This window comes from Patagioenas fasciata, chromosome 2 (genome assembly GCF_037038585.1).
Source record: "Patagioenas fasciata isolate bPatFas1 chromosome 2, bPatFas1.hap1, whole genome shotgun sequence".
Classification (NCBI taxonomy): Eukaryota; Metazoa; Chordata; class Aves; order Columbiformes; family Columbidae; genus Patagioenas; species Patagioenas fasciata.
In genome coordinates this window covers 164,004,030-164,027,870 of record NC_092521.1, presented here as the reverse complement: position 1 = coordinate 164,027,870, position 23,841 = coordinate 164,004,030, and the positions used below count along the sequence as shown (strand labels likewise).

The 23,841-nt window shown below is 49.0% G+C and overlaps 2 protein-coding genes across 3 annotated transcripts in view; both read left to right on the top strand.

Annotated features, from left to right (window-relative positions):
• OXSR1 (oxidative stress responsive kinase 1) overlaps positions 1-9,605 on the top strand; it is a 101,835-nt gene extending 92,230 nt beyond the window's left edge. For both annotated transcript variants that reach the window (XM_065830651.2, XM_071805359.1), the window contains exons 14-18: positions 2,472-2,545; positions 4,059-4,111; positions 4,452-4,520; positions 5,305-5,369; positions 6,943-9,605. In XM_065830651.2, the coding sequence (XP_065686723.1) occupies positions 2,472-2,545; positions 4,059-4,111; positions 4,452-4,520; positions 5,305-5,369; positions 6,943-7,017 (336 nt within the window). In that variant the 3' untranslated portion in view covers positions 7,018-9,605. The remainder of the gene's footprint in view (positions 1-2,471; positions 2,546-4,058; positions 4,112-4,451; positions 4,521-5,304; positions 5,370-6,942) is intronic.
• Positions 9,606-14,455: 4,850 nt separating this feature from the next.
• LOC136098156 (solute carrier family 22 member 13-like) lies at positions 14,456-22,541 on the top strand. Its single transcript, XM_065831313.2, has 10 exons — positions 14,456-15,138; positions 16,180-16,283; positions 16,633-16,787; positions 17,362-17,530; positions 17,904-18,024; positions 18,477-18,571; positions 18,888-19,102; positions 19,585-19,693; positions 19,849-20,059; positions 20,614-22,541. The coding sequence occupies exons 1-10, from the start codon at positions 14,767-14,769 to the stop codon at positions 20,707-20,709; spliced, it is 1,647 nt and encodes a 548-aa protein (XP_065687385.1). The 5' UTR covers positions 14,456-14,766; the 3' UTR covers positions 20,710-22,541.
• Positions 22,542-23,841: the final 1,300 nt, after the last annotated feature.

The following is a 23,841-nucleotide window of genomic DNA, read 5'->3' as shown; positions in this document are numbered from 1 at the left end:
TTGGAGCATGTCTTGTGGTTTACTGAAGGGAAGCACTGCAGACTCCCAAATGACAGCACCTTTGTTTTAATTAAAGACACTAATATTCATATTTGTTGGTGGGGAGTTGTCATCACTGTTGGATGGGGCTGAGTTACCGATCGCCCTTTGGCAGACACAGAGGGAAAAGGTTTGGCAGTGTTGGTTAGAAAAATAACTCTTAGACTTACACCTTCCTAGGAATGTTTCATTGTTTTTCTTTTAAAGAATGTGGAAAGATACGGATATCACTTCACCGCAGTCAGCTCGTGTTCCTCTTTACAAAACCATTCAAGACAGAGCTTTAGTCATTAAACAAAAGTAGGGGAGTCGGGGTCTGACACATTCTTGGCTACATTAAAATTAGCTTCAATACTTAAAGCCCTTCAAATCTCCTGAAAAAGGGCCAGTGTTTAATCCCTGAATTTGATGCAGCAGCTGAACCACCAGCAGCAGTGAAGGCTGGGGCTCTGTTTGGTGAATTGAAGTAGCGGTGTTGGCCTCCAATGAACGTGTTTTGATTTGCACTTTGATTTGCACTAGCAGAGTATCTTGCTCCCTCCCACTAGTGCCCAATAGCTTATTTGTTGGTAGCTTGTCCTCAACTGAACTGCATACCTTTGTGTCAGTGTGTTCTTCCTTATAGGTCCTTTGTGTCCATTTCTTCTTCCTTATAGCTCCTTTTTGTCTTCTTCTTTATAGCTCTCTTTTGTCAATACATTCTTCTTTATAGCTCTTCTCTGGTTATTGTAGCTCATTGGTTACTGTTTTGCAGACCTCTGGTCTTGTCTATGAGCCCTTGTTTGTTTTCACTGACCTGGTAAAGCTTTCAACTTCAACCGAAACAAGATTGTGATCAAAAGCACCAAGCTGCATGGCTGACAGAAAACTACCTACAAATGGAGTAAAATACTAGTCTTAAAGGGCTATTGGTTTTTTACTCTCATGAAGAAGCAAATGATCTAGATTTAAAAGCTTGGACAAGACTTCTAGGCTTAAATTCTCAGCCTAGCATGGTGTCTGTCTTGTCAGTGCAGATTTAAAATCCCTGACTCAGCATGTGCAGTACAGAGAAATTCTGCAGTGGAAGAGTGACCGACCTTTTTCTCTTTTGTTTGAGTTTTCTTTTGGTGGAGATTGATTAACAATTAGCCCTTGACTTGGAAGTAAAAGTGCTATAAACACAGAGACCTCCTGGGCCTGTCCTGCTGGAAATCTACTGCTGACCAATATAAAATGCTGTGATTACAGCTTCTGAGAATTACTCAGAAGTTACTTGGGAACTAAAATGGGCAGCTATAAAATTGCTGCTAGATGCTCTTAAAGCCTTTGATTTTACAAAAAAAAAATAAGTAGCTGAGAGTATACGCTAATCTGCCAATTAAATTATTTTATAGGTACTCCTCGCAATTGCATCAGGTTTTTAAATAAAATGTTCAGAACAGGGATTAAAACACAGGGGTCAGGGAAAAATTTAATGAAATGTAACAAGGACAAGTATAGAGTCTTGTATCCGGGCAGGAACAACCCCAGGTTCCAGTATGAGTTAGGGAATGGTACCTGGGGTGGATTAGAAGGGGGTGGTCAGTAGGTCAGAGAGGTTCTCCTGCCCCTCTACTCTGCCCTGGGGAGACCACATCTGGAATATTGTGTCCAGTTGTGGCCCCTCAGTTCCAGAAGGACAGGGAACTGCTGGAGAGAGTCCAGCGCAGGGCAACAAAGATGCTGAAGGGAGTGGAGCATCTCCCGTGTGAGGAAAGGCTGAGGGAGCTGGGGCTCTGGAGCTGGAGAAGAGGAGACTGAGGGGTGACCTCCTTGATGTTTGCAGATATCTAAAGGGTGAGTGTCAGGAGGATGGAGCCAGGCTCTTCTCGGTGACAAACAATGATAGGACAAGGGGTAATGGGTACAAACTGGAACACAAGAGGTTCCACTTAAATATGAGAAGAAACTTCTTCATGGTGAGGGTGGCAGAGCCTGGCCCAGGCTGCCCAGGGAGGTTGTGGAGTCTCCTTCTCTGCAGACATTCAAACCCGCCTGGACACCTTCCTGTGGAACCTCAGCTGGGTGTTCCTGCTCCATGGGGGGATTGCACTGGATGAGCTTTCCAGGTCCCTTCCAATCCCTCACATTCTGGGATTCTATCGTCTTGAAGCTGTCATGAATGCCTAAATACCATTTTGACACAAAGCGAGCAGTCGTCTTACATTTAGCACTTCTCTTGCAATTTTGGCATTTCTCAAAGTTGTGTCGCTTTTACTCTTTTCAAGACAATTGCATAAGCGTGAAGTTCTCCTGCTTCGTTAGTCTGTCATCTTTTTCACTGTAGTGCAATGATTCCAATGATGAGTTAGACTTTCATTTGTATTCGTAGTTGTTCAAGGTTGTCTGTAGTTTTAAAACCAGAGAAAGGAATAATTAATCTGTTTTAAAATGTTGTAATCCTGTTGCAGGCCCCATCTGCCCCTGCTGCAGCGCCGGTACAGGAAGATACGAAAGTCCCCATCAGCCTTGTACTAAGGTTAAGGTAAAGACACAAAACTGACCCATTCTGTCCAAGTGAGTTTTTGTAGGTAGGGACAGTGGAAGATGCATCTTGCCAAGCGCTTTTTAATTGAGAGTGGTGGTTATGTGCTGTTTGTCAGCCTGGATTTCATCCACACTTCTGAAAACGGGAGCCAGAAAAGCACTGAAATAGTTTGGGTTGGAAGGGACCTTCAAAGGTCATCACTTCTTCAGTTTGGCAAGAGCTGTAGATTGAAAGAGCTTTTGATATTTGTATAAATATTCCCCAGTTTTAACAAGGTGGGAAGGAAGGATTATTCGAGTTCCCTAAAGGGATCAGGGATCCAGGGCTTCTGGCCTCCTCTGGACCATCTTACTCTTCAGGCACGAGTTTAGTCTTCAGCCAGTTCTGAAAGCCTTTACCCAATTCAAGGCAGAGATTGTGGTCACTGTTGCTAGAAATAGGCAGAAAACAGACTGTTGGCGTGTTCTGCTGTCAATCATTACACATATTGATGTTTCTCACTGAAGGAACTTGCCTCTCATCTCTGTAGGTATCTCAGGTTTTGATAGGTGTTGGACTGGGACTTCAGAGCATCACCTCCCAGTCATCCTCGGCCAGATGTTTGCATCTGCATTAGAGCAAGTGCCTCCTTCTCTGAAGGGCGTGCTCCAAGGATCTGTCTTCTGACAGATAGGAGTTGCTGAGACAGTGGAACAACGTGGTCTTATACCAGAGAGGTGGCACTTGCTTGTCCTGGACTTCAGGCCACTTGGGTTGAGAGACAGAATATGCCCAAGTGATTAGTTTCTGCCCTTGGAAGGTGAGGGGTGCAATGAATTCACCAATGGCATCCTGGGGTGTATTAGAAGGGGGTGGTCAGTAGGTCAGAGAGGTTCTCCTGCCCCTCTACTCTGCCCTGGGGAGACCACACCTGGAATATTGTGTCCAGTTGTGGCCCCTCAGTTCCAGAAGGACAGGGAACTGCTGGAGAGTCCAGCGCAGGGCAACAAAGATGATGAAGGGAGTGGAGCATCTCCCGTGTGAGGAAAGGCTGAGGGAGCTGGGGCTCTGGAGCTGGAGAAAAGGAGACTGAGGGGTGACCTCAGTAATGTTTGCAGATATATAAAGGGTGAGTGTCAGGAGGATGGAGCCAGGCTCTTCTCGGTGACAAACAATGATAGGACAAGGGGTAATGGGTACAAACTGGAACACAAGAGGTTCCACTTAAATTTGAGAAGAAACTTCTTCCTGGTGAGGGTGCCAGAGCCTGGCCCAGGCTGCCCAGGGAGGTTGTGGAGTCTCCTTCTCTGCAGACATTCAAACCCGCCTGGACACCTTCCTGTGGAACCTCAGCTGGGTGTTCCTGCTCCATGGGGGGATTGCACTGGGTGAGCTTTCCAGGTCCCTTCCAACCCCTGACATTCTGGGATTCTCCTCACAGAGTGGTTATTCAATGACAGCACTTTCTTTTAGGCACCCAGCAGTGCAACGAAATGGTCTCTTAGATCTAAAAGTTCTCTTCTCTCCACAGGAATTCAAAAAAAGAGCTCAATGATATTCGATTTGAATTCACCCCAGGGAGAGGTGAGCTGGGGGGAGATTCCTATGTGTGGAGGTGGTTTGGGCAAAGGGGAGATACTGTGTTTGTGCAATTGTGTGTATGGGAGCCCGGGACAAGTGTCTGTCTGCAGTGGGTGGGCTTGGAGCTCTTGTAAAACTGTTCATGGATGTGACCAAAGTGCAGCCCTTTGAATTCCAGCTCAGAGTTTGCCTGACTGCACCTGGTTCGTGCCCTAATACCTGTCTTTTGCGAACAACTCTTTTGCTGTTTGGTTTGTACAAGCTCCTTTAGATTTTTCTGTGACACCTTCATCGAGTGGATAATTTCCATGTGCTGACCATCTCTTGGGTTTCTCTCCAACAGACACTGCTGATGGTGTGTCTCAGGAACTCATTTCAGCAGGTCTCGTTGATGGCAGAGATCTGGTAATAGGTAATTAGTATTTTTTTTTTTTTTTAGTACTCATTTCAGTGTTTTTTTCCATGTTTAAAATGACCTGTCCTTGGGTACTAAGAGAGTTTGCTGTGACCTTGGTTCTCTACCCCAACAGCTCTACAAAACTGTCAGTTCTGCTGGCAGTTCCGTGCCGGTACATTTGTGCAACCCATAGTCCACAAGAATATGAAGTAGCTGCAGACATTTATGAATTATGAATGCATTAGCTAAATCAGTCTCATCTGACATATATATATACGTTGCCAAATTGCTGCACAAGCCCGTATGACTCGTGAGTCCTGTACAGGAGAGGTCTGGGTGTTGTGTGGATATGAACAGTAAGATGAACAGCTGCCTCTAGCAACAGTTTGCTAAATAAATGTGTCCTGTGCAGCAGGGGAGACTTTTAAACTCTCACCTCTGCCAGTGTATTTAGACCACAGCAAACAAAACTGTTCATTACACACAGGCCACAGCATTTGGAAGGGCTGCTAGTGCAGAATTAAGTAATTTCCAGGTGTAGTTGGGCAATTTATTAGTACTAATCCCACCACATCTAGGAAAAAGTAACTACCTCTGAAAAGCAGTATAATAACAAACAGCATTTTCAGAATTTAAAGCTTTAGATTTAATTAGTGAGCTTAACTGAAACCTAAACTTTTCCTCCTTTTTATAAGTTCTAAGTTTGCTGGGTAATAGAAAGAGGCATAATGAGTTTGGGATGTTTTTTTTTCTAGCCTGTCCTAATATTTGCCTTTTTTCTTTGTGTGTGTGATTTCAGTTGCAGCCAATCTGCAGAAAATTGTGGAAGAGCCGCAAGCAAACAGATCCGTCACCTTCAAACTGGTATTTATACCTGTTCCCTTATTGAACAAGCTGTTGCTTGCAAAGAGAAGGCATCCCATATAGGTGCCTGTGGTGTCTGCTGTAGCAATCTAATATATACACTCTAAATATTCCCTTCTTGCCCAAAATTTCCTACTGGTTGCATAACAGTGGGCAGTGCAGGCTCCCTGCTTGCGTCCTCTGAGCAGCACCCGGGTTAAATAACGGAGAGATGATGTGTTAATACAAACATGGCCTTATCCTGGCTGGTAAGAATGTCAATGTTACAAAAGGGTATTTTCTGGTCTTGGGACATAGACTTACCCAGAATTTGCAGAAATACTTCAGTGCAGGTAAGCAAGCTATGAGATTTTGGGGAATGACCTATTAGAGAGCAGTGTATGGGAAAGGGACCTGGGGGTCCTGGGGACAGCAGGGTGACCATGAGCCAGCACTGGGCCCTTGTGGCCAGGAAGGCCAATGGTACCTGGGGTGGATTAGAAGGGGGGTGGTCAGTAGGTCAGAGAGGTTCTCCTTTCCCTCTGCTCTGCCCTGGTGAGACCACACCTGGAATATTGTGTCCAGTTGTGGCCCCTCAGTTCCAGAAGGACAGGGAACTGCTGGAGAGTCCAGCGCAGGACAACAAAGATGCTGAAGGGAGTGGAGCATCTCCCGTGTGAGGAAAGGCTGAGGGAGCTGGGGCTCTGGAGCTGGAGAAGAGGAGACTGAGGGGTGACCTCATTCATGTTTACAGATATATCAAGGGTGAGTGTCAGGAGGGTGGAGCCAGGCTCTTCTCGGTGACAACCAATGATAGGACAAGGGGCAATGGGTGCAAACTGGAACACAGGAGGTTCCACTTAAATTTGAGAAGAAACTTCTCAGTGAGGGTGGCAGAGCCTGGCCCAGGCTGCCCAGGGAGGTTGTGGAGTCTCCTTCTCTGCAGACATTCAAACCCGCCTGGACACCTTCCTGTGGAACCTCAGCTAGGTGTTCCTGCTCCATGGGGGGATTGCACTGGATGAGCTTTCCAGGTCCCTTCCAACCCCTGACATTCTGGGATTCTATGAAATGCTATGGACTCCTTTCTTGGAGGAGGAGAACAAGGAGGGTCCAGATATGTTGTCTCTGGGAAGGAAATGAGAAAATGAAGGCGGGAGAACCAAAAAAGAGCAGGGGGAAAAGAAGAGAGCCAAAACTAAAAGAGGCCAGGAAAAGAGAAAGAATGGCAGATGAATCCTTCAGATGTGGTGAAATTCAGGTAATAAGAGTGGTAAAGTGAAGGTGTAACCAGTTTGTTGGTAGTGAAGCTGTGTTGTTATTTTTCACTCTTTCTGTAAGGACTTTTCACTTGTTTTGCCCCACTTAGTGCACGTAGCCCTGGTCAGAGCAGGCATTGGTGAAACTTCAGTCCTAGCCCTTCCTAGCTTCAAAAAGAGGCAGTTTTAGCTGTGGGTGATGCCCATAGTGCAAAGCTGTCCTATGACTGTTCCCTCTGCAGGCCGTATCTGATCCACCTTGTGATAACACACAGGGTATATCAGAGGGCAGAGCGTGCATGTCGCTATTTGGATCTCTGTTCCTTGTGTTTCAGGCATCTGGTGTCGAAGGCTCCGATATTCCCGATGATGGCAAACTTATAGGATTTGCACAGCTCAGCATCAGCTAAACAATGGTCCCAGGAGATGTTTCCCAACCGAGAACCCACATGTGCATATTCGTAATGCTTCTGTTAGCCTAAAAAAATACAAACCACTACTGCCAAAGAATTGAACTACAGCCCCTTCCTAGAAGCTTTAACATTTTCCTTAACAGGAACATGTACCTTCCTGAAATTACCGATGGTGTTTACACCTTTTGTAAACAACTCTCATGTTTTTTGTATCTGTCATCTCAAACATGCAGCTCCAACACGTCATTGCCTGCATGTTCGTTTTATTATTGCCTTACTTTAAAGAGAAATACTACTGAGTACGAAGCAGGGGGTTCCACTGCTCTGATGATCATGCCTAAATGTTTGCTTACATGTGGTTTCATTTGTTTTGTTCACTTGCTATTTTTGCACAACTTTTAATACTGAACAGATCTTCTTCTGTTCTTTACCTGCTTCTCCTTCCATCTGAAACACCAATGTACATGTTGTTTGGGTCACCTGGAGTGCTGAGAAATCCACTTCTCTTCGGCTGTGTGTTTTAAAACTGCTGGTTTGAACCTGAGCAAGCCAAGTCTTAACCCGCGGGAGGGAGAGCCGCCTTCCCTTGTGCTTGTGGTTTTGAGAAGTTCCTTGACTTTGAGGTGTTAGAAGTCAGCTTCCCTTTGTAAACTGCCTTATTTTTTTATCATTATTATTATTATTATTATTGTTATTTTACTCTTTTGGTTCTCTCCACATGAGTGCCAGGCGTGGCATGAGGGCTGAACCTTTTAATTCACGTTAAGCAGTCCTTCCTCAAAACGCCTTTCATTCTGCATCTTAGATGTAGCCTGTTCGTGCAAGCAGAGCAATGAGGCATCGCAGGCTGGAAACCCGTCCTTCAGATGATCCACAGAACACTTGTGGGCAGAGGGAGAGCAGATCTGTGTCCCTCTGCGTTGGCAAAAGACGCACTCGGAACTGTTCACGAAACCCAGTCTGTGATGCCCGGCTGCGCGTGTCCTCCCGACGTGTCCCCCAGTCCCTTTGCAAACTGGTACCCGTGGAACCACCCCTGTCGTGTTTTACAGCAATAAAGAATCGCCAGTAGAGTGGTAGAACCGGGCAAGCGGGTGCCGGGCTGTGTCCCTCCTGCACTCATCGCTTGGGCCGTCAGCCTTCTCGCCGGCCCGAGCCTCGACGTTTGATCAGGATGTCACTGAAACCCCGTCACACACATGTATTTAGCTTTTATTTCTGTTATGTGGTGTTGAATCTGAGTTTCTACGTGAATAATATAAATTATACTCTGAGTTTGATAAGAGACACTTGTAATGCAATATGTGAATAATGGTGTTGATTATTTTTTTCCTACTGTTTCACAGTTGGCCTTTGTAACTGCTATTGGCTCTGGAGTGTTTTCTACACAGCAATTGTAAGCCTGTAATTTAACACACAGATGGAAACGCGTTTGGTTTCCATCAGCCACAAACAATGCAGAAACAGAGTGTTAAAGCGGAATGACTGGGTTCAGTTAGGACTTTTAAAAATTTCCAAGTCTTCAGGTGAACAATCTGTATTTATACATTGTTCTCTACGAGCAGCTGTGGAAACTTCCTGAATTGTGCATGTTCTTTTTATACCACCCTTGTTGCTTTTAGCCCCTGGGTGGATATTTGGTATATCCCCATGGGCTATTTGCAGCCCTGTGGCTGGTGAGTGTGAAGGAGAAGAGAATGGAGGGTTTTGGGGGTCAGAGCACCCCAGGGTGCTGAGCAGGTGCTCTCAAGAGCCCTGGGAGCTAGTGCTCGATACCAGGGAGGTGATGCTGGTTGGGTTTGGCCAAGTGTGTCCATGTGGCACCATGTGGCACTTTCTCCTATTGCCCAACACAAAGCGCTCCCCATGGCTTCCCCCATCCATCTCTTGACTTGGAACAGCAGGCTGGACCTCGATTGGCACGTCCCCCTCTGCTCCACATGGATGCGTTGGAAACCTTTAGGATACGGAGACAAGGTGGTCTTGGTACAGTATTATTTTCCCCTTCTGCCTCGTGCCGTGGGGACCTCTTTGTTCATTTGTGTGCTGGTGCTGAGAAAAGGTAGGACTCAAACTGCTCAAATGGAACAATTCTGCATCTATTTATTCCCCACCTTCTCCAAGCCAGGCCTTAGAGAGCTTGAGCTCACACTAACCCAAGGCTCCTTAGTTCTTTAATGGAGAAAATAAAGTAAGGAAGAAACTGATGTTTTTTTACCCTATAGATCTCCACATGTTTTGGGTAGGGATCCAAAATATTTACTTGAGTTATTACAGTGCTAGACAACCGTCTTTTCTGATGTTCCAGTAAGTGCCAATGCTATTCATAATTGTTTTCCAATGTCATTAAGAATTTGGTTTTTGTGCAAATTTCTGATCTGAACCTGGAAGCAGGTGGTAATTTTAAGTTAGTTCCTACTTTTAAGGACAGTGCTCTGTTAATGAAAATGGATCCTCTTCACAACTTTGGTGTATTGTAGATTATAATGAAAGATGTAAAATATTCAGGCTTTTTTTCCTTTTTTGGACTTTGTATTTTACTGCATGTCTCTAATTTTTAATCAATAAAGAACAAATTGTCCATTGGTGTGGGTTTGGTGTGTGGTTTCCATGTCACTGGGTTGCATGGTGCACATCATTGCTCTTTGCAGCTGCCTGAAAGGAACTTGGAGCATGGAAGGTGTTGATCTCTTCTCCCAGGTAGCAAGTGATAGGACAAGAGGAAGTGGCTTCAAGTTGCACCAGGGGAGGTTTAGATTGGATATTAGGAAAAAATTCTTTATGGAAAGGATTGTTGGGCACTGGAACAGGCTGCCCAGGGCAGTGGTGGATTCACCATCCCTGGAGGTGTTCAAAAGACATGTAGATGAAGTTCTTGGGGACATGAATTAGAGGTGGACTTGGAAGTGTTAAGTTAATGGTTGGACTTAATGATCTTAAAGGTCTTTTCCCACCAAAATTACTCTAGGATCTTGGGGAAGGGCTTTGTCTGGGCGGTGTCTGTAGCCCCTGGGGCATTTCTGTTTGAGGCAGTTGGGAGGCTGACAACGCCAGGAGGTGGGGATGCTCTGCAGGACCTGTGTGCAGAAGTGAAGCCAGGATGACACTTAGAGTTGTATTCTGAGAGCCCCTGATAGCTTGACTCCGGTTGATAGGTGTTCTTCAAGCTGTGCAGCTTCCCCTGTCCAGGAACACCTCAGCGTGACAGAGGCTGGTATTAAAGTGGGATGATTTATACCTTGAGAAGCAATTGGAGCATGAGCTGCACTCCTCCTTTTCCACCTCCTACTTGTTGTTTCTGAATTTGAAGATTAAGGGCAGGTCTGATCCAGAGGTGCCACTGAGGTCTCTATAGTGGAGCCAGGATTTCAAGAAAACATACTGGCGGTGGGAGGTACAGCCCAGACTTGTCCCCATCTTGGGGCCCTGATGGGTCCAAGCTCTGGCTGGGCTGTTCTGAGCTCTGCTGAGACCCCCTTGCAGTGCTGGTCCAGCTCTGGTTCCTCAGCACAGGACACACATGGAGCTGCTGGAGAGGGGCCAGAGGAGCCACAGAAATGATCCGAGGCTGGAACAGCTCTGCTGGGAGGACAGGCTGAGAGAGTTGGGGTGTTCAGCTGGAGAAGAGAAGCTCTGGGGAGACCTCATTGTGGCCTTTCAGTGCTTAAAAGGGGCCTGTAAGAAAGATGGGGACAGACTTTTTAGCAGGGCCTGTTGTGATAGGACAAGGGGTGATGGTTTTAAACTGAAGGAAGGGAGATTCAGGCTGGACATGAAGAGCAAATTTTTGACACTGAGGGTGGTGGAAGACTGTCCAGAGAGGTGGTGGATGCCCCATCCCTGGAGACATCCCAGGCCAGGCTGGATGGGGCTCTGAGCAACCTGAGCTGGTGAAGATGTCCCTGCTCATGGCAGGGGTGGCACTGGATGAGCTTTGGAGGTCCCTTCAACCCAAACTATTCCATGACTCTGCTCTGTTAGCACCGCTTTCCCGCTGCAGCAGACTGGTGTCCCAGCGGTCGTGCTTTGGGCTGTGAGAGCGAGGAGGTACCAGAAGTGGAAGGTCTTGTCCCAGTGTGCCGGCGATGAGGCTGTTGGCAGATTGCCAGTGAACCTCTTGCCAGGAGACTGAAAGCACTGCTGTGGCCTGACCCTGAGCCATTGCTGTGGTGGTGGCAGCAGGTTTGTCATGGCAAGTGCTGGCGGTTTGGTGTCTGCTCAATTCAAGTGGGCATCTGGAGAACTTTCCTCGATCATGGGCATCTTTTAAGAGTGACCTCAGTGTCATGGTGTCTCCATTCAGAGAAGCAGAAGGGCTCCTGCTCAGTTTGTGGGAATGGAGAAGTTTCTCTAAAGCTTCAAGGACTTGCCAAGGACAAGATTTGTGTTTTTGGGGAGCAGGTATGGATGGTCCAGTTCTAAGCGTGTTCCCTAGACCTTTTGGCTGGGATGCACCCATCTGTGTTTGCTTAAAAATATGCATGTTCTTACCTAAAAAAAAGCCAACCCCCACCAAAACAAAATAAAATGTGGTGGTCTTGGATGATAGCACTTTTTGAGTTCTTTTTTCCATTCACTCCAGGGCTCTTGGGCTTAGTTTGCCATTTTCTGGCTCTTTATTTCTCTTAAACTGTTCCTCTTTACTCTCACATCCAGAAAACTTCATCTGGGTTGTATGTAACTTGCAGTTTTTAGATGTGGGATGGTGAGGGATGTTCTGGGTTGCTGCATCTCATCCCCTGCATCTAAGCCAACTGCTTTAGAGTCTCTCCAGTATTTAGCCAAACCCTCCTTAAAAAAGCCTCAAAGATTTATATCCCAGCTTTCTCTCCCATCCCTGCCCCTGCAGGAAGTCTCTTTACGGACACTGTTAAAGGTCCCAGTGCCTTGAAGTCCTCCTGTGACTGACTAGTCCACCAGTTACCTTCATCCTTGGATGTTCCCCTTTATGGGTGCTCACCATGAGATGTCTCATGCTTTCTCATTTGCTTAATGGGAACGTGGTGTGAGTACAAATCCCAACCCAGAGTGTTGCTTTTTCTTCAAATTTGCACACTTCTTGTGGCTGCCGACAGCTGCAGGGCTTAATCTTGGGCTTAAGCAACTGTTCCGGGCCCAGGAAAGCCTGTCTCTGCAGGTACAGCTGCCCATTTCACATAGTGGGGACATTCTGAAAGCATTTGGGGATTTTGGCTGGTGCTGCTCACCTCGTTTCCCTGCCTCAGTGTGGCTTTTCACCAGTTTTGCCGACTTTTTGTGGTTCCACACATGCTATCGCTGTGACACCAGCTGGATCCGTGTCATCGGCCTCAACGTGACCGAGGAAGAGCAGCTGAACGTCACCCTGCCCCGGGATACAGAGTGGTGCTCCATGTACTCACTGGTGGACCAGGACCTCATCTCCATCGTGGTGTACAGCTTGCATGCCATGGAGAAGTGCAGCAGTGGCTGGGTGTACCCCTCAGACCATGGTGGCCACTCAGGTTTGTGACATCCTTGTGTTTCTGGTTGCTTTCTGCTGTGGAAAATCGTGTTTTGAAGGCTGGGGTGCTCAGTGGGGACCGGGCACGCCTGGAGGTGTGATGATCCAGTGCTTTGGCTTTGGTGCTCGATGTCTTTGGTGCTTAGTGTCTCCCCAAATGATAGCAGATTGATTCCTCCTGACGTTTACCAAAAGCCATGGAAAGGTGTGTTATGGACACATGCCCTGCTCAGATGCTGAGGAGATCATCTCAGCCCAGAGAAGCGATTCAGCTCCAACCTTTGCTGCCTCCTCACCTGTTGGAAACCTCCAACAGTGGGCTTCCCACTCCTTCCTTTGGTCCTTGGTCCAGCGCCTTGGTGTCCTTCAACCTCCTTTAAATGTGATGCCCAGCTCAGGCTCTTCAGTGCTGGTCGGAGCAGAACAGATCACATTTTCTCTCGCAAAAGTTCTGGCAATGCTTTGTTCCAGTCTTCTGGCTCCTGCTTCTCCAGATCCATGAGACCCATGACTGGTGTCTGACTGGCTCTCCTGGGCTTCCCCATTTAATCATGACAAAGAGCAGATGGAGCTGCTTTCTAGCATGGAGCCAGGAGACAGCCAGCGGAGATGGCAGGATCAGGCCTGGGAAGGGCTCCCCTGAGCTTCTGAACGTCTTTGACTCAGCTTTTAGTGAGGTTTGGTCTGTCCCATCTTCTGCAGGGCTTTGGAGCACAAGTGCGATGGGAGCGGCTGAGGGACCTGGGGGGTTCAGCTGGAGAACAGGAGCTGAGGGGAGACCTTCTGATCTCTGAACTGCCTGAAAGGAGCTTGGAGCATGGAGGGGGTTGGTCTCTGCTCCCAAGGAACAAGTGGTAGGATGAGAGGAAACGGCCTCAAGTTGCACCAGGGGAGGTTCAGATTGGATATTAGGAAAAAATTAGGAAAAATTTCTTCCTGGAAAGGGTTGTCAGGCATTGGAACAGGCTGCCCAGGGCAGTGGTGGAGTCACCATCCCTGGAGGGGTTTAAAAGCCCCATAGATGAGGTTCTTGGGGACATGGCTTAGTGCCAGAGTTAGGTTATGGTTGGACACAGTGATCTCGAGTGTCTCTTCCAACCAAAATGATTCTATGATGAAGCAGAGATCAAGGTGAACAGAAGAACCCTGATTTCATCCTCCATCCGAGTTTCCTAGTTGACTTGAAGAGATCCAATTTGTGTTGCTCACCACCTCCACCTGTTTCAGTGTTTGTCTGTTTATCTGTTATCGTTGGTGCTCCCTGCTTGTGGCTGCTGAGCCAGCATCTCTTCTCTGGCTGCCTGGGGAGCTGGTGTACCCCCAGGCTTGCCCTGTGTGGGTGCCCTGGTCAAGCCAAACAGAGCAGCCATGGTCTGGTTTCCATCATGCGCTTCCCAGCAACCTGTGGGCAGGAGAAGCCTTCAAGTTGCTTTTGGACACCTCTGGAGTCTTTCCCTCATGGACATCCCAAAGGGGCCCCGAGCACATGCTGTTCTTACATCAGGGATGGGCTGAACAGAGTTGGTTTGATGTCCTCCATTATTGTTTTAAGGCAGGAAGGCATTTGAGCTGAGTTTTGCCAAACTTGCCTCAAGCAGCATTGCCCCGTGTCAGATTTCTCCCATCCCTATTGGCCTTCCCCAACTCTTCCCTGCACAGAACCCCCACCAGCATGTGGGGTGGCCCAGAACTGGTGGCAAGGGTGGACATCCCATGTGTCACTTGCTTGTGCTTGCACAGGAAAGCTGCAAAAGATGCAGGAGATGGAGTCTCACATCACCTGGGACCGCAGCCAACTGGCCACTATTGCCTCCAGCTCTGCCCATACATCAGCATCACTTCTTTTATTCCTTGGGACTTCTCCCAGCTCTGCATCATGCTGGGCTGTCTTGGCCCCTCTGAACTTTGCTTTCCCACGTGGCACTGCTGGAGACGGTCTCAGGGGTTCAGCAAACACAGCTCCTGCAGTTGCTTTGGAAACGTCTTTTCCCACGGCAGGGCCACCTGGCCCTGGCACGGGCTGGGATCCAGGTTGCCTGACACAGGGATCCTTCTGTTCCAGCCGGGCGCTGTGTGGGTGGCACACAGATGATTAATGTATTACATGGTGTACTTAGGACAGGTAAAACATCAGGCGTTGTCTATCCTGACTACATATTTCTGGCGGCTGTCTATGACTGCGGAGCTTATCTCAGGTTTAAACATTAATTCCAGTTCTTTGGAAAGCCTGTCCCAGCACTGTCCTGTTCCAGACGCAGCTGCCAATGTCAGGCATCGGGGAAATTTTGAAAACGGTTGGTGAGTTTGGGCCATTTCAGAAATGGCTGGTGCTGCTCACCCTGCTCCCCTGCTTCAGCGTGGCTTTCCACCAGTTCTGCCAACTTTTTATGGTTCCAAACGTGCCTCATCACTGCAACACCAGCTGGATCCGTGTCATCGGCCCCAACCTGACCGAGGAAGAGCAGCTGAACCTCACCCTGCCGCGGGACGCGGACGGGGCGTACGAGCAGTGCTCCATGTACTCACCGGTGGACTGGGACCTCAACGCCATCATGGCCTATGGGCTGAACGCCACAGAGAAGTGCAGCAATGGCTGGGTGTACCCCTCAGCACAGCCGCCGTCCCTGCTGACCGAGGTCTGTAATCACCTTTGATGTGCCGGGAGGTGGAGGGGAAAGGACACCCAAAGGGCTGCCTTGACCTGCAGTTCAGTTGAAGCTGGTACTGACCGTGGTGCAGCTGGGCTGGGTTGATATTCACATCAGGTGTATCCTGGGGACCTTGGCTCCACCACTCAGCCTCGGGTGAGGTCCTTGAGAGGTTGCAGGCAAGCAGGCTGTGATATAGACATCAGTGGGGCCACAGGCAGAGCTGGTGGAGACATTAATCACTCCCGATGGGACCTTTTCATAGAATCACAGAATAGTTGGGGTTGGAAGGGACCTCTGGAGATCATCCAGTCCAACCCACCTGCTAAAGCAGGGTCACCAGAGCAGATCACACAGGAAGGTGTCCAGGTGGGTTTGAATGTCTCCAGAGAAGGAGACTCCACAACTTCTCTGGGCAGCCTGGGCCAGGCTCTGGCACCTCAAAGGAAAGAAGTTTCTCCTCATATTCAGATGGAACCTCCTTTGTTTCAGTCTGTGCCCATTGCCCCTCATCCTGTCGTTGAGCATCACTGAACAGAGTCTGGTCCCATCTTGACACCCACTCTTGAGATATTGATCAGCATAAAAAATGTACCCTCTCAGTCTTCTCTTCTCTAGGCCGAACAGCCCCAGCTGTTCTCCTCACATGTTCTTCCCTATGTGACTCTTTCTATAGATGCACTCTGGATGCTGGCAGCTGCAGAACATCTCTTTACTAGAAACTGCTCAGTCCAGGAATCAGCATCATACTCATCCTTTTTCCTTCGGGAAGGAAGGCAGTGTAGGAGAAGCAAAGTGCTGGGACTTCTGTCCCAAGTCTCACTTTAAGCAAAACTTCCTAACCAGGAGGGTTCTCTGGGGGTACCTGGCCTGGAGGGGAGTCCGACAGGTTCCAGGGCTTGGGAGAGCTTGTCCCACCATTGACTTGCGTGGTATGTTCACACCATGGATATGCGCATCCTTGGAGGTGGAATCAGAAAGCATTGGTATCCTGTCGAGAACAAAACCATCTCTGTTTCCTTTCTCCAGTTTGACCTGGTGTGTGATAGGAAGGACCTGAATGACATCTCCCAGTCCATCTACATGATGGGGATGTTCCTAGGATCCATGATCTTCGGGCCACTAAGTGACAGGTGAGGAGACACAACCACCCAACCAGGTTCTGTGCAAAGCCAGCAATGAGTGGAGCAGCAGGCTGCTCCCAGCCTGGGCACCGCACCATCTGCGTTTTGTCACTGCTCGTCAGTACCAGGGACCTTGAGCAAAATTCTCAGGTCCCATGAGGACATGGCTGCACAGGGGGGTGGAAGGGAGAAGGGCACAGCATGCACGCAAGGTGCTTCACATGTCAACCAGGAGTCTAGCGTGAGCCTCTTCACCCTCAAGAGAGGGTGATACAGTCACTGTGTCACCCGCTGGGGTCTTCAACATCTCCATGAGATCACTCCAGATACCAACTGTGTCTTCCCTCTTCTTCCTCAGGATCGGCCGCCGGCCAGTCATTCTGATCTCCATCTTCCTTCAGGGCTTGTTTGGTGTAGCAATTGCCTTTGTGCCCCATTTCTATGTGTACATGGCCTTCAGATGTGTCGTGGGGGCTTCGGTGTCAGGGATCACCATGACGATACTGGCCTTAGGTGAGTAGGATGCTCATGCCCTGATGCAAACAGATGTGGTCTCCCAAGACGCAGTAGGAAAGGTCTGTAAAGAAATAAATCATTCTGTATGACTTGAAAAACACTGCAATGAGGGCAGGTCTTGCTCCATACTGTCCTTTGGCATGTTGGCATCTCCCCAACCCTGAGTGAGAGCCACGGAAAGCATCTCTCCCATGTCAGTGCTCAGAGGAGGGCAAGGGGACAGTGACCTGGCTCAGCAGGTCAGTGTGGGGAGAGAGCCCGGGGGCTCTGGGACATGATTGATTTGGGCACAAGCTCTGTCCCAGTGAGGGGCTCTGTGGATGCTGAGAGCAAAGAGATGACATACCTGAGCTTCATGTGCTCTTGCAGAGGACCACAACACCCTGATGATAAAGGGTGGTGATACGTCTCCTGAAACAGTGACGACTTGTGTGTGTGACCAATGCCAGAAAGATGACTGTCAGTCCCCTCTTCTCACATCCAGGAGAGCTGCTCTCCAGGGCAAACTCTCTGTTAGCATCCATAGAAATCACTTGCATGGATGACTCTGAACCTTCGCTCTTCTTTTCAGCTACAGAATGGATCGGTGTCTCCTCCCGGCCAAAGGCAGTGCTTGTGTCTCACTGCTGTTTCGCCATCGGACAGATGATTTTGGCTGGATTGAGCTATGGTATTCGCAACTGGAGGCTGCTGGAGATTGCAGGATCTGCTCCTATATTTGCCCTTTTCTTCTACATCTGGTAAGCGGGAGCGGTGCAGAGATCCTTGCAGACAGGACAGCAGCGAGGGTGATGGGTGGCAGTGAGGAGGAAGAAGCTCAGGAGCAGGATGGGTCTTTCCCATTAGAGAGCAGATGCTGCAGGGGCTTCTACAGAGCCCACCACATCTCCCTGGAGCGCTGCACCTCTGAGAGCAGCAGCTGCTTTGCTTCAGGCCTCCAAATGTGGCCTTTGGGACCTAAATGTAGACCTGGAAAAACTGACCTGAGGAGGTATTTAGACTCCCTCCACCACATGGAAAGCACATTGGTTGCTGGACGTGGTCACGGGGAGCTGGGCTGTAGGGAAATCCAACTGGTCACAGCAGCATCTCCTGATTTCACCTCCCGGGCAGGGTGCTCCCAGAATCAGCTCGGTGGCTGGTGACACAAGGCAGAATAGAAGAAGCCAAGAAGCTCCTTAAGAAGGCAGCATCCATCAACAAGCGCACCATCCCACCAGGACTCCTTGAGCAGGTACCTGTCATGGCTTGGGGACCTGCCAGTGGTCTTCAGAGACCTTGCTCTGTGCTGGGGTTTGTAGCAGCCACTGGAGCTGAGGTCACCTGAAAAACAGCTTTCCATGCTGGCTGGGGATGATCTGGGGATGGACCATGGGTGAGTGACTCTGGTTTTGGCTGCATTGCACAGACACAAGGCCGGGGAGGAGGCCCAGCTCCCGCTGAGGCTCAGCCTGGAGCTTTCTGGAGTCCACCTTGAGACATGGAAAGGATCCAAGTGTTTCCCTTGTCCTTTTCTCTGTAGGAGTGTTGAGGATGAGCATGAGGTGTCTGTTTAGTCGGTGAATGCCCAAAGGACATGCCCACCCCAAAGGCCCTGCTGATCCTCCAAGCCTCTGCCTTGGACAAGCAGAGCACAGGTGGAGGATTCCTTTGTCTGGTTTAACTCTGTCTTTCTGCATTTTGAAGCTGAAACCCGAGGCACAGACCAAGTCTGGAAGTATTCTGGATCTCTTTCGGAAGAAGCATCTTCAGAAGGTGACTTTAATCATGTCGTGTGCCTGGTAAGACATAGCGTGGTCCCCTCATTCTGAACTTGTAGGTGAAGAGAAGAAGACATTGATGGTTAATCATAACTGTAAATTCACCTCATGGCTTTTGAGTGTTATTGATAGATATTTCTGTGTCTGACTATTCAAGATGCTATGTGGTTTGTGGAAAAAGTTAGAGCCATTCAGTTTTTGCAGTCCTGTGGTATTGGTCTGGTTCTATGTGACCTTGGAAATCAGGCATTTTGGTCAAAATGTTATCATATGAGATCAGTACTGTATTTGCTCCTGACCAATAGACATGCTCAGTGCCACCCTGCCTGGCTTTCAGGTTTGTGAACAGCCTGGTCTACTATGGGCTGAGTCTGAATGTGACAAATTTTGGTCTGGACATCTACCTGACACAGCTTGCCTTTGGAGCGGTGGAAATCCCAGCCCGTCTTGGTTGTATCTTCTTGCTGCAGTGGTTTGGGAGGAAGAAAAGCCAGGCTGTTCTCCTGCTGCTGAGTGGCCTGGTGTGTCTGATCATCACTGGCATCCCTGAAGGTGAACGATCTCTCCCCAACATGAGAGGACAATCCCTGGGACAGGGAGACACAGAGACCCAACTCTTCCCTTGGTGGTGCAGGTCCTGTCCTCCCAGCCAAGCCATTTCACATCTCTCAGGGCTTGAGCTGGCCCTAGTGCTGTGATCACAAGGGACTTGGTCAACTCCCCAAGGCCCATTCATATCAGCAAATATTTGCTTGCCAGTTGCAATAGGAGAGGGTAGAGCTGCCTCTGGTGGGGCCACCCGTTAGCAGAGTTGTCCTCTGGGAAAATGAATTTGTGGGATGGTGAGATGATTGAACCAAAGCGTATTGAGTGTGGCCCCAGGGCCAGAACTGCTCCTCAGTCCATGTTCAGGCACTGTTCAGAGGTGATGGCTCCCTGTGGACAGCATGATTGTCATTATGCTTTTCCAACCACCATCCCTGAGTGGTGCTGGACCCTTGTCTCACTGTGGTGTTCTCTCCTCCTGCCCTCAGACCAGCCCATGGCAACCACCGTCTTGGCCACCATTGGCAAGTTTACAGCCTCAGCCTCCTTCTCCACCTCCTACGTCTACACCGCAGAGCTCTTTCCCACAGTCGCCAGGTGAGGTCTCCCCAAACTTTGATGCTTCTCTCCTCCACGGCTGGTGGCAGTGGCGGGGCAAAAGCCCAGTTGCCCCCATGGCCACACTCAGTCCCATGGTGGCCCAGGGCATGCTGAGCCCTGCCTGTGCCTCCCACTGCCCCTTGCTCCCCCAGGCAGACCGGCGTGGGCCTGTGCTCGATGTCATCACGGGTGGCGGCGATCGTGGCCCCACTGATCCGCCTCCTGGCCCAGTACCACCCAGCCATCCCCATGGCCATCTACGGGAGTGCCCCTGTGCTGGGGGGGCTGCTCTGCGTCCTGCTGCCTGAGACCCGCGGCATGGAGCTGGCGGATGACACAGGGGACAGCCACCCCAAAGCTGAGGTAGGTACCTGGTGGTGCCTGTGCTCCCTCCTGGCCATGGGCACCACCAGACCCTCTTGGGCAGGGCCACGGGGTGCCGGTGCTACAGGACACCATTGGCATCGCTTGGACTGGGAGCATCTTCAAGGGCTTACAGCAACGAAAGGGAGGGAGGGCTACCCCACAGCGGGGGCGGGGAGGAGGCCCCATAACACTGCCCAAAGGGGTATCTCAGACCCATGGTGGTCATTGCTTCATTTCTGTCCATGGAATGGAAGGACTCCAGGAGTGGCTGGTGCTTCGCTTTGCCCCCCCTGCCCTCCCCAGAGAAGGGCCGGTGCCTCATAGCTGTGTCTTCTTGGCTTTTGGTCTCATATGGCTCCCAGCACCCAGTTACCCATGGAACGGGGTTGAATTGCACCCTGATACTTCTGTTGGGAGAAGAGTGTCCATGAGGGCCCAGAGAGAGAGTGGTGAATAGGAAGCCAGGTTGCTGAAGGCTGTGTCTCAGAGAAGGCTGCCATCAGCTCATAATGGGTCTTTCTTTTCTTTTTGACTCTTTTCCCTCCCATTAGGTCCACAAAAGTGCCAACAGCAGTTCAGAAAATGGACACATGAAAGGAAAAGACGGTGGCCAAGACAATGAGTACACAAAGACAACTTACTTCTAACTGGACCTGCAAGCGGCTGTAGCTAAAGGCAACCAAGTGCTGTGCTGACACTGAGGACAGGCAGGGTCTCCATTTGCAGGACACCACCACCTCTCAGGTGGTGATTGCCAATTCTTGCCTTTCCTTTTCCTTTTTTGCCATCCTGTATCTCCCTCTATAGCTTGTCCTCAGGCACTGCATGCTGTCTCTGGTGTTGAAGAGCACTCTTGATGGAAAAAAGTCTGGTGCTTTTTGTTTAAGGAAACAAAGAAAGAAAGCAGAAGGCAGGATGGATGCAACATTTTCTCCTCCTCTTTTCTGTCCCGTCTCCAGGAATGTGAGACTGTAAACTTTGTGCGAGTGAGACACCTGCTAGAGCATCGAATCGACTTGCGAAGGAGGGCTGAGCTCATTAATACCAGAGCAGATGCAGCACTGAACGCAATCTCACACTTGCAAGAAGGAGTGATTTCTCTTGACTGTCTAGCATGGTCTGCTCACCCTCTCTTAAAAACACTCTTTTAAATTTTTCCTTTATTTTTTTTTCATAAATTTGAGACACTCGACTGAGAAAAAAAAAATGTGATGGAAGATACAGCTAGACACAGTGAGCAAAGATGTCTAACAGGCAGCAGGAGTTTTTGCTTTAGTGTTTGTGGCCTTGGATGAAAGCACATCATGGTGCTTTGTGCATGGAAAATTGTGCTGTCAGGCTGAGGTGTAGGACCACATTAATTCCTTCCAGGAACCTGAGAGATATTGTGGCAGTCGGTCTCTTAGAAGAAAGCACAAATCCTTATGGGAACTAGTGTGTCTATTCTGCTCTGTTCTAGTCTATTACTTCTTGCTGTATCCATTTCTGTCTTTAAGTGGTTTAGCATTACTTTTATCTTATATTATGTAGAAAAAACATGTGTTTTTCCTGTGCTTCCTCTCCTTCTATCTCCTGTCCCTCAAGATGAGTTTCTTTTGCCACTGGCTTGGTACAGATGAAACCCAAAAGTTACACAATGCTGGTGTTCCAGCTTCGTGTGTATACAGCTCGAAGGCTGTTTTCTGATTGTGTCAAGAAGCTTTTAAAACAGACTTTTTTCTTCTCCCTCTTGTCATACCTACATGTTTACCATGAATCAAAGTATCCCGTGGATGTGCAGCGTGAGGAAGGCAGAGTTTTGGATAAAATCAGTGACATGGGACAATGCCCCACCAGGAGGGGCTCCCTGTGGTGACATCTTATCTCTGGCATTGCTTTTTAAAGGATTTGCTGTGGTGCTCCTGTTCAGTGGCCCTGAGTGTAGAGGACTCAGTCCTTTGCCCAGGGTCACTCCTTCCTTTACAAAAGCTGGTGGCTGCCTCATTCGGGCTTCTGTGGAAAATAAGGTGTTGAGGCTTAAGGCTGAGGGAAGAACTTGGTATAAAATGCACAGTTATTGTGTGAATCACAGCTCTTTTTGGGAATCCTGCTCTGAGACTCTTGGTTCGAGCTCATTTTATAAATAAAGGTATCCAAGCACATCTGATGTGCTTCTGCTTCCATCTCATTCATGCCTCTCGTAGGCTAAAGATCCATTTCATCTACTCTTCTCTAAACATGCAAACCCACCTGGACACCTTCCTATGTGATCTGCTGTCGTGACCCTGCTTTAGCAGGTGGGTTGGACTGAATGGTCTCCAGAGGTCCTTTCTATCCCAAACCATTCTGCGATTCTGTATGATTGTGTGATTCATGATGTTTTGCCCAGCTCAGCAGAAAAAGGAGGATGTCTGATGGTTTTGCTGCCTTAATGTCTCTGCTACCTGGTCTACATATGGTCTTACACTGTCATAAATAAAGCTCACAGTACAGAGTCAAACTAAGTGTGGTGGAACAGCATGTGAGAATGCAAACATGCCTTTGCATGTGTACAATGGGATGTTCTGGGTTCTTATTGTGATAACACCGTGAGCAAACAATAAAAAGTGCCTCAGGTGACTTGAAGGGACAACTAGAGGAAAGAGAATGACCCCATAGCCAAGGGGAGGCAGCCACAAGGCTGAAGAGATGGTGAGGATAAAACGAGGTGCAAGGTTTAGCTGGGAAGAGCAGATTCAAGACCTTGGCAGAGCGGCTTACTGAGCCATGACTTGAAGGCCAGTTGTGGGAACGTGCTGAAGGTGGCAGTGGTGAGCAAATGCCAGGGACACTGTGAAGGGCTTGCTAAGACATATTGAATAATGTCCAAGCCTTCTTCAGGCCCTCCTATATCAGACACAGGAGCAAGGTCCTGCTGCTGTGCTTATACCCTCATTACACCAGTTTGTGTTCAGGTCAGAACCTCTCAGCCTCTGTTATCCCCTTGGAGGAGACCCAGGTTCACGCATTCGGACCTCCCTACTGCCAAGGAAAAGGGTTAGACGGCCAGAGGTATCGAAGGCATGGAGGGGCAGCAGAGCCTGACCTGGCTCTGTGGCCCAAAGTGAGGTGAGGACACGTGGGGCAAAGCATCTCCCGTTGCCAGGGGAGCCCCACAGGGACCACTGGGGCAATCACTGCAATCAGTGACACCAACAAACTAGTCTGCAACCCTGGCTGTGGGACAGAGGTGTCAGGATCCCAGACCTTGACCTCTGGCCAGAGGATATTGTTCTCTTCTTCCTTCTGACCCCATGTTGGGGAGGCCCCAGGCCCATGACCAGAGCAAAACCTGCAGAAAGGGATCCAGTGAGGAATGACTGAGGAGATGAGGAGAATCACTAAATCATAGAATCACTTCAGTTGGAAGAGACCCTCAAGATCATTGAGTTGAACTGTTAACCTAACACTGGCACTAAAACATGTCCCTAAGAACATCTACTATGTGTCTTTTAAACACCTTCAGGGATGGTATTCAGAAGCATCATTAACACTGCCATCATGACTCTGTGCAATGAGTCAGTGCCAAAGCACAGATCCTGCAAAGGCCCTGCCGCACCTCCAGCCGTGGCCAGTTCCCATGTGACATTTTGCAATTTGAGGTGAACTTGTGCACCAAAGCCGAAGCACAGAATGAGCGCCACCTCCAGGCATGGCTGGCTTGGACTTGAGACACTCCAGCCTGCAAAACACTATTTACTACAGCACAGAGCAATTGGAAACAAACAGATGCTGCAAAGCAGAGTGACCGACCTTCTTCT

Excerpts from the sequence above, each read along its gene's own strand:
- LOC136098156 (XM_065831313.2), top strand. The coding sequence starts at position 14,767 with ATGTCAGGCATCGGGGAAATTTTGAAAACGGTTGGTGAGTTTGGGCCA. Across the intron at positions 15,139-16,179 it reads CGCCGTCCCTGCTGACCGAG|TTTGACCTGGTGTGTGATAG; the intron begins GTCTGTAATCAC and ends TCCTTTCTCCAG. Across the intron at positions 17,531-17,903 it reads GCCCTTTTCTTCTACATCTG|GGTGCTCCCAGAATCAGCTC; the intron begins GTAAGCGGGAGC and ends CCTCCCGGGCAG.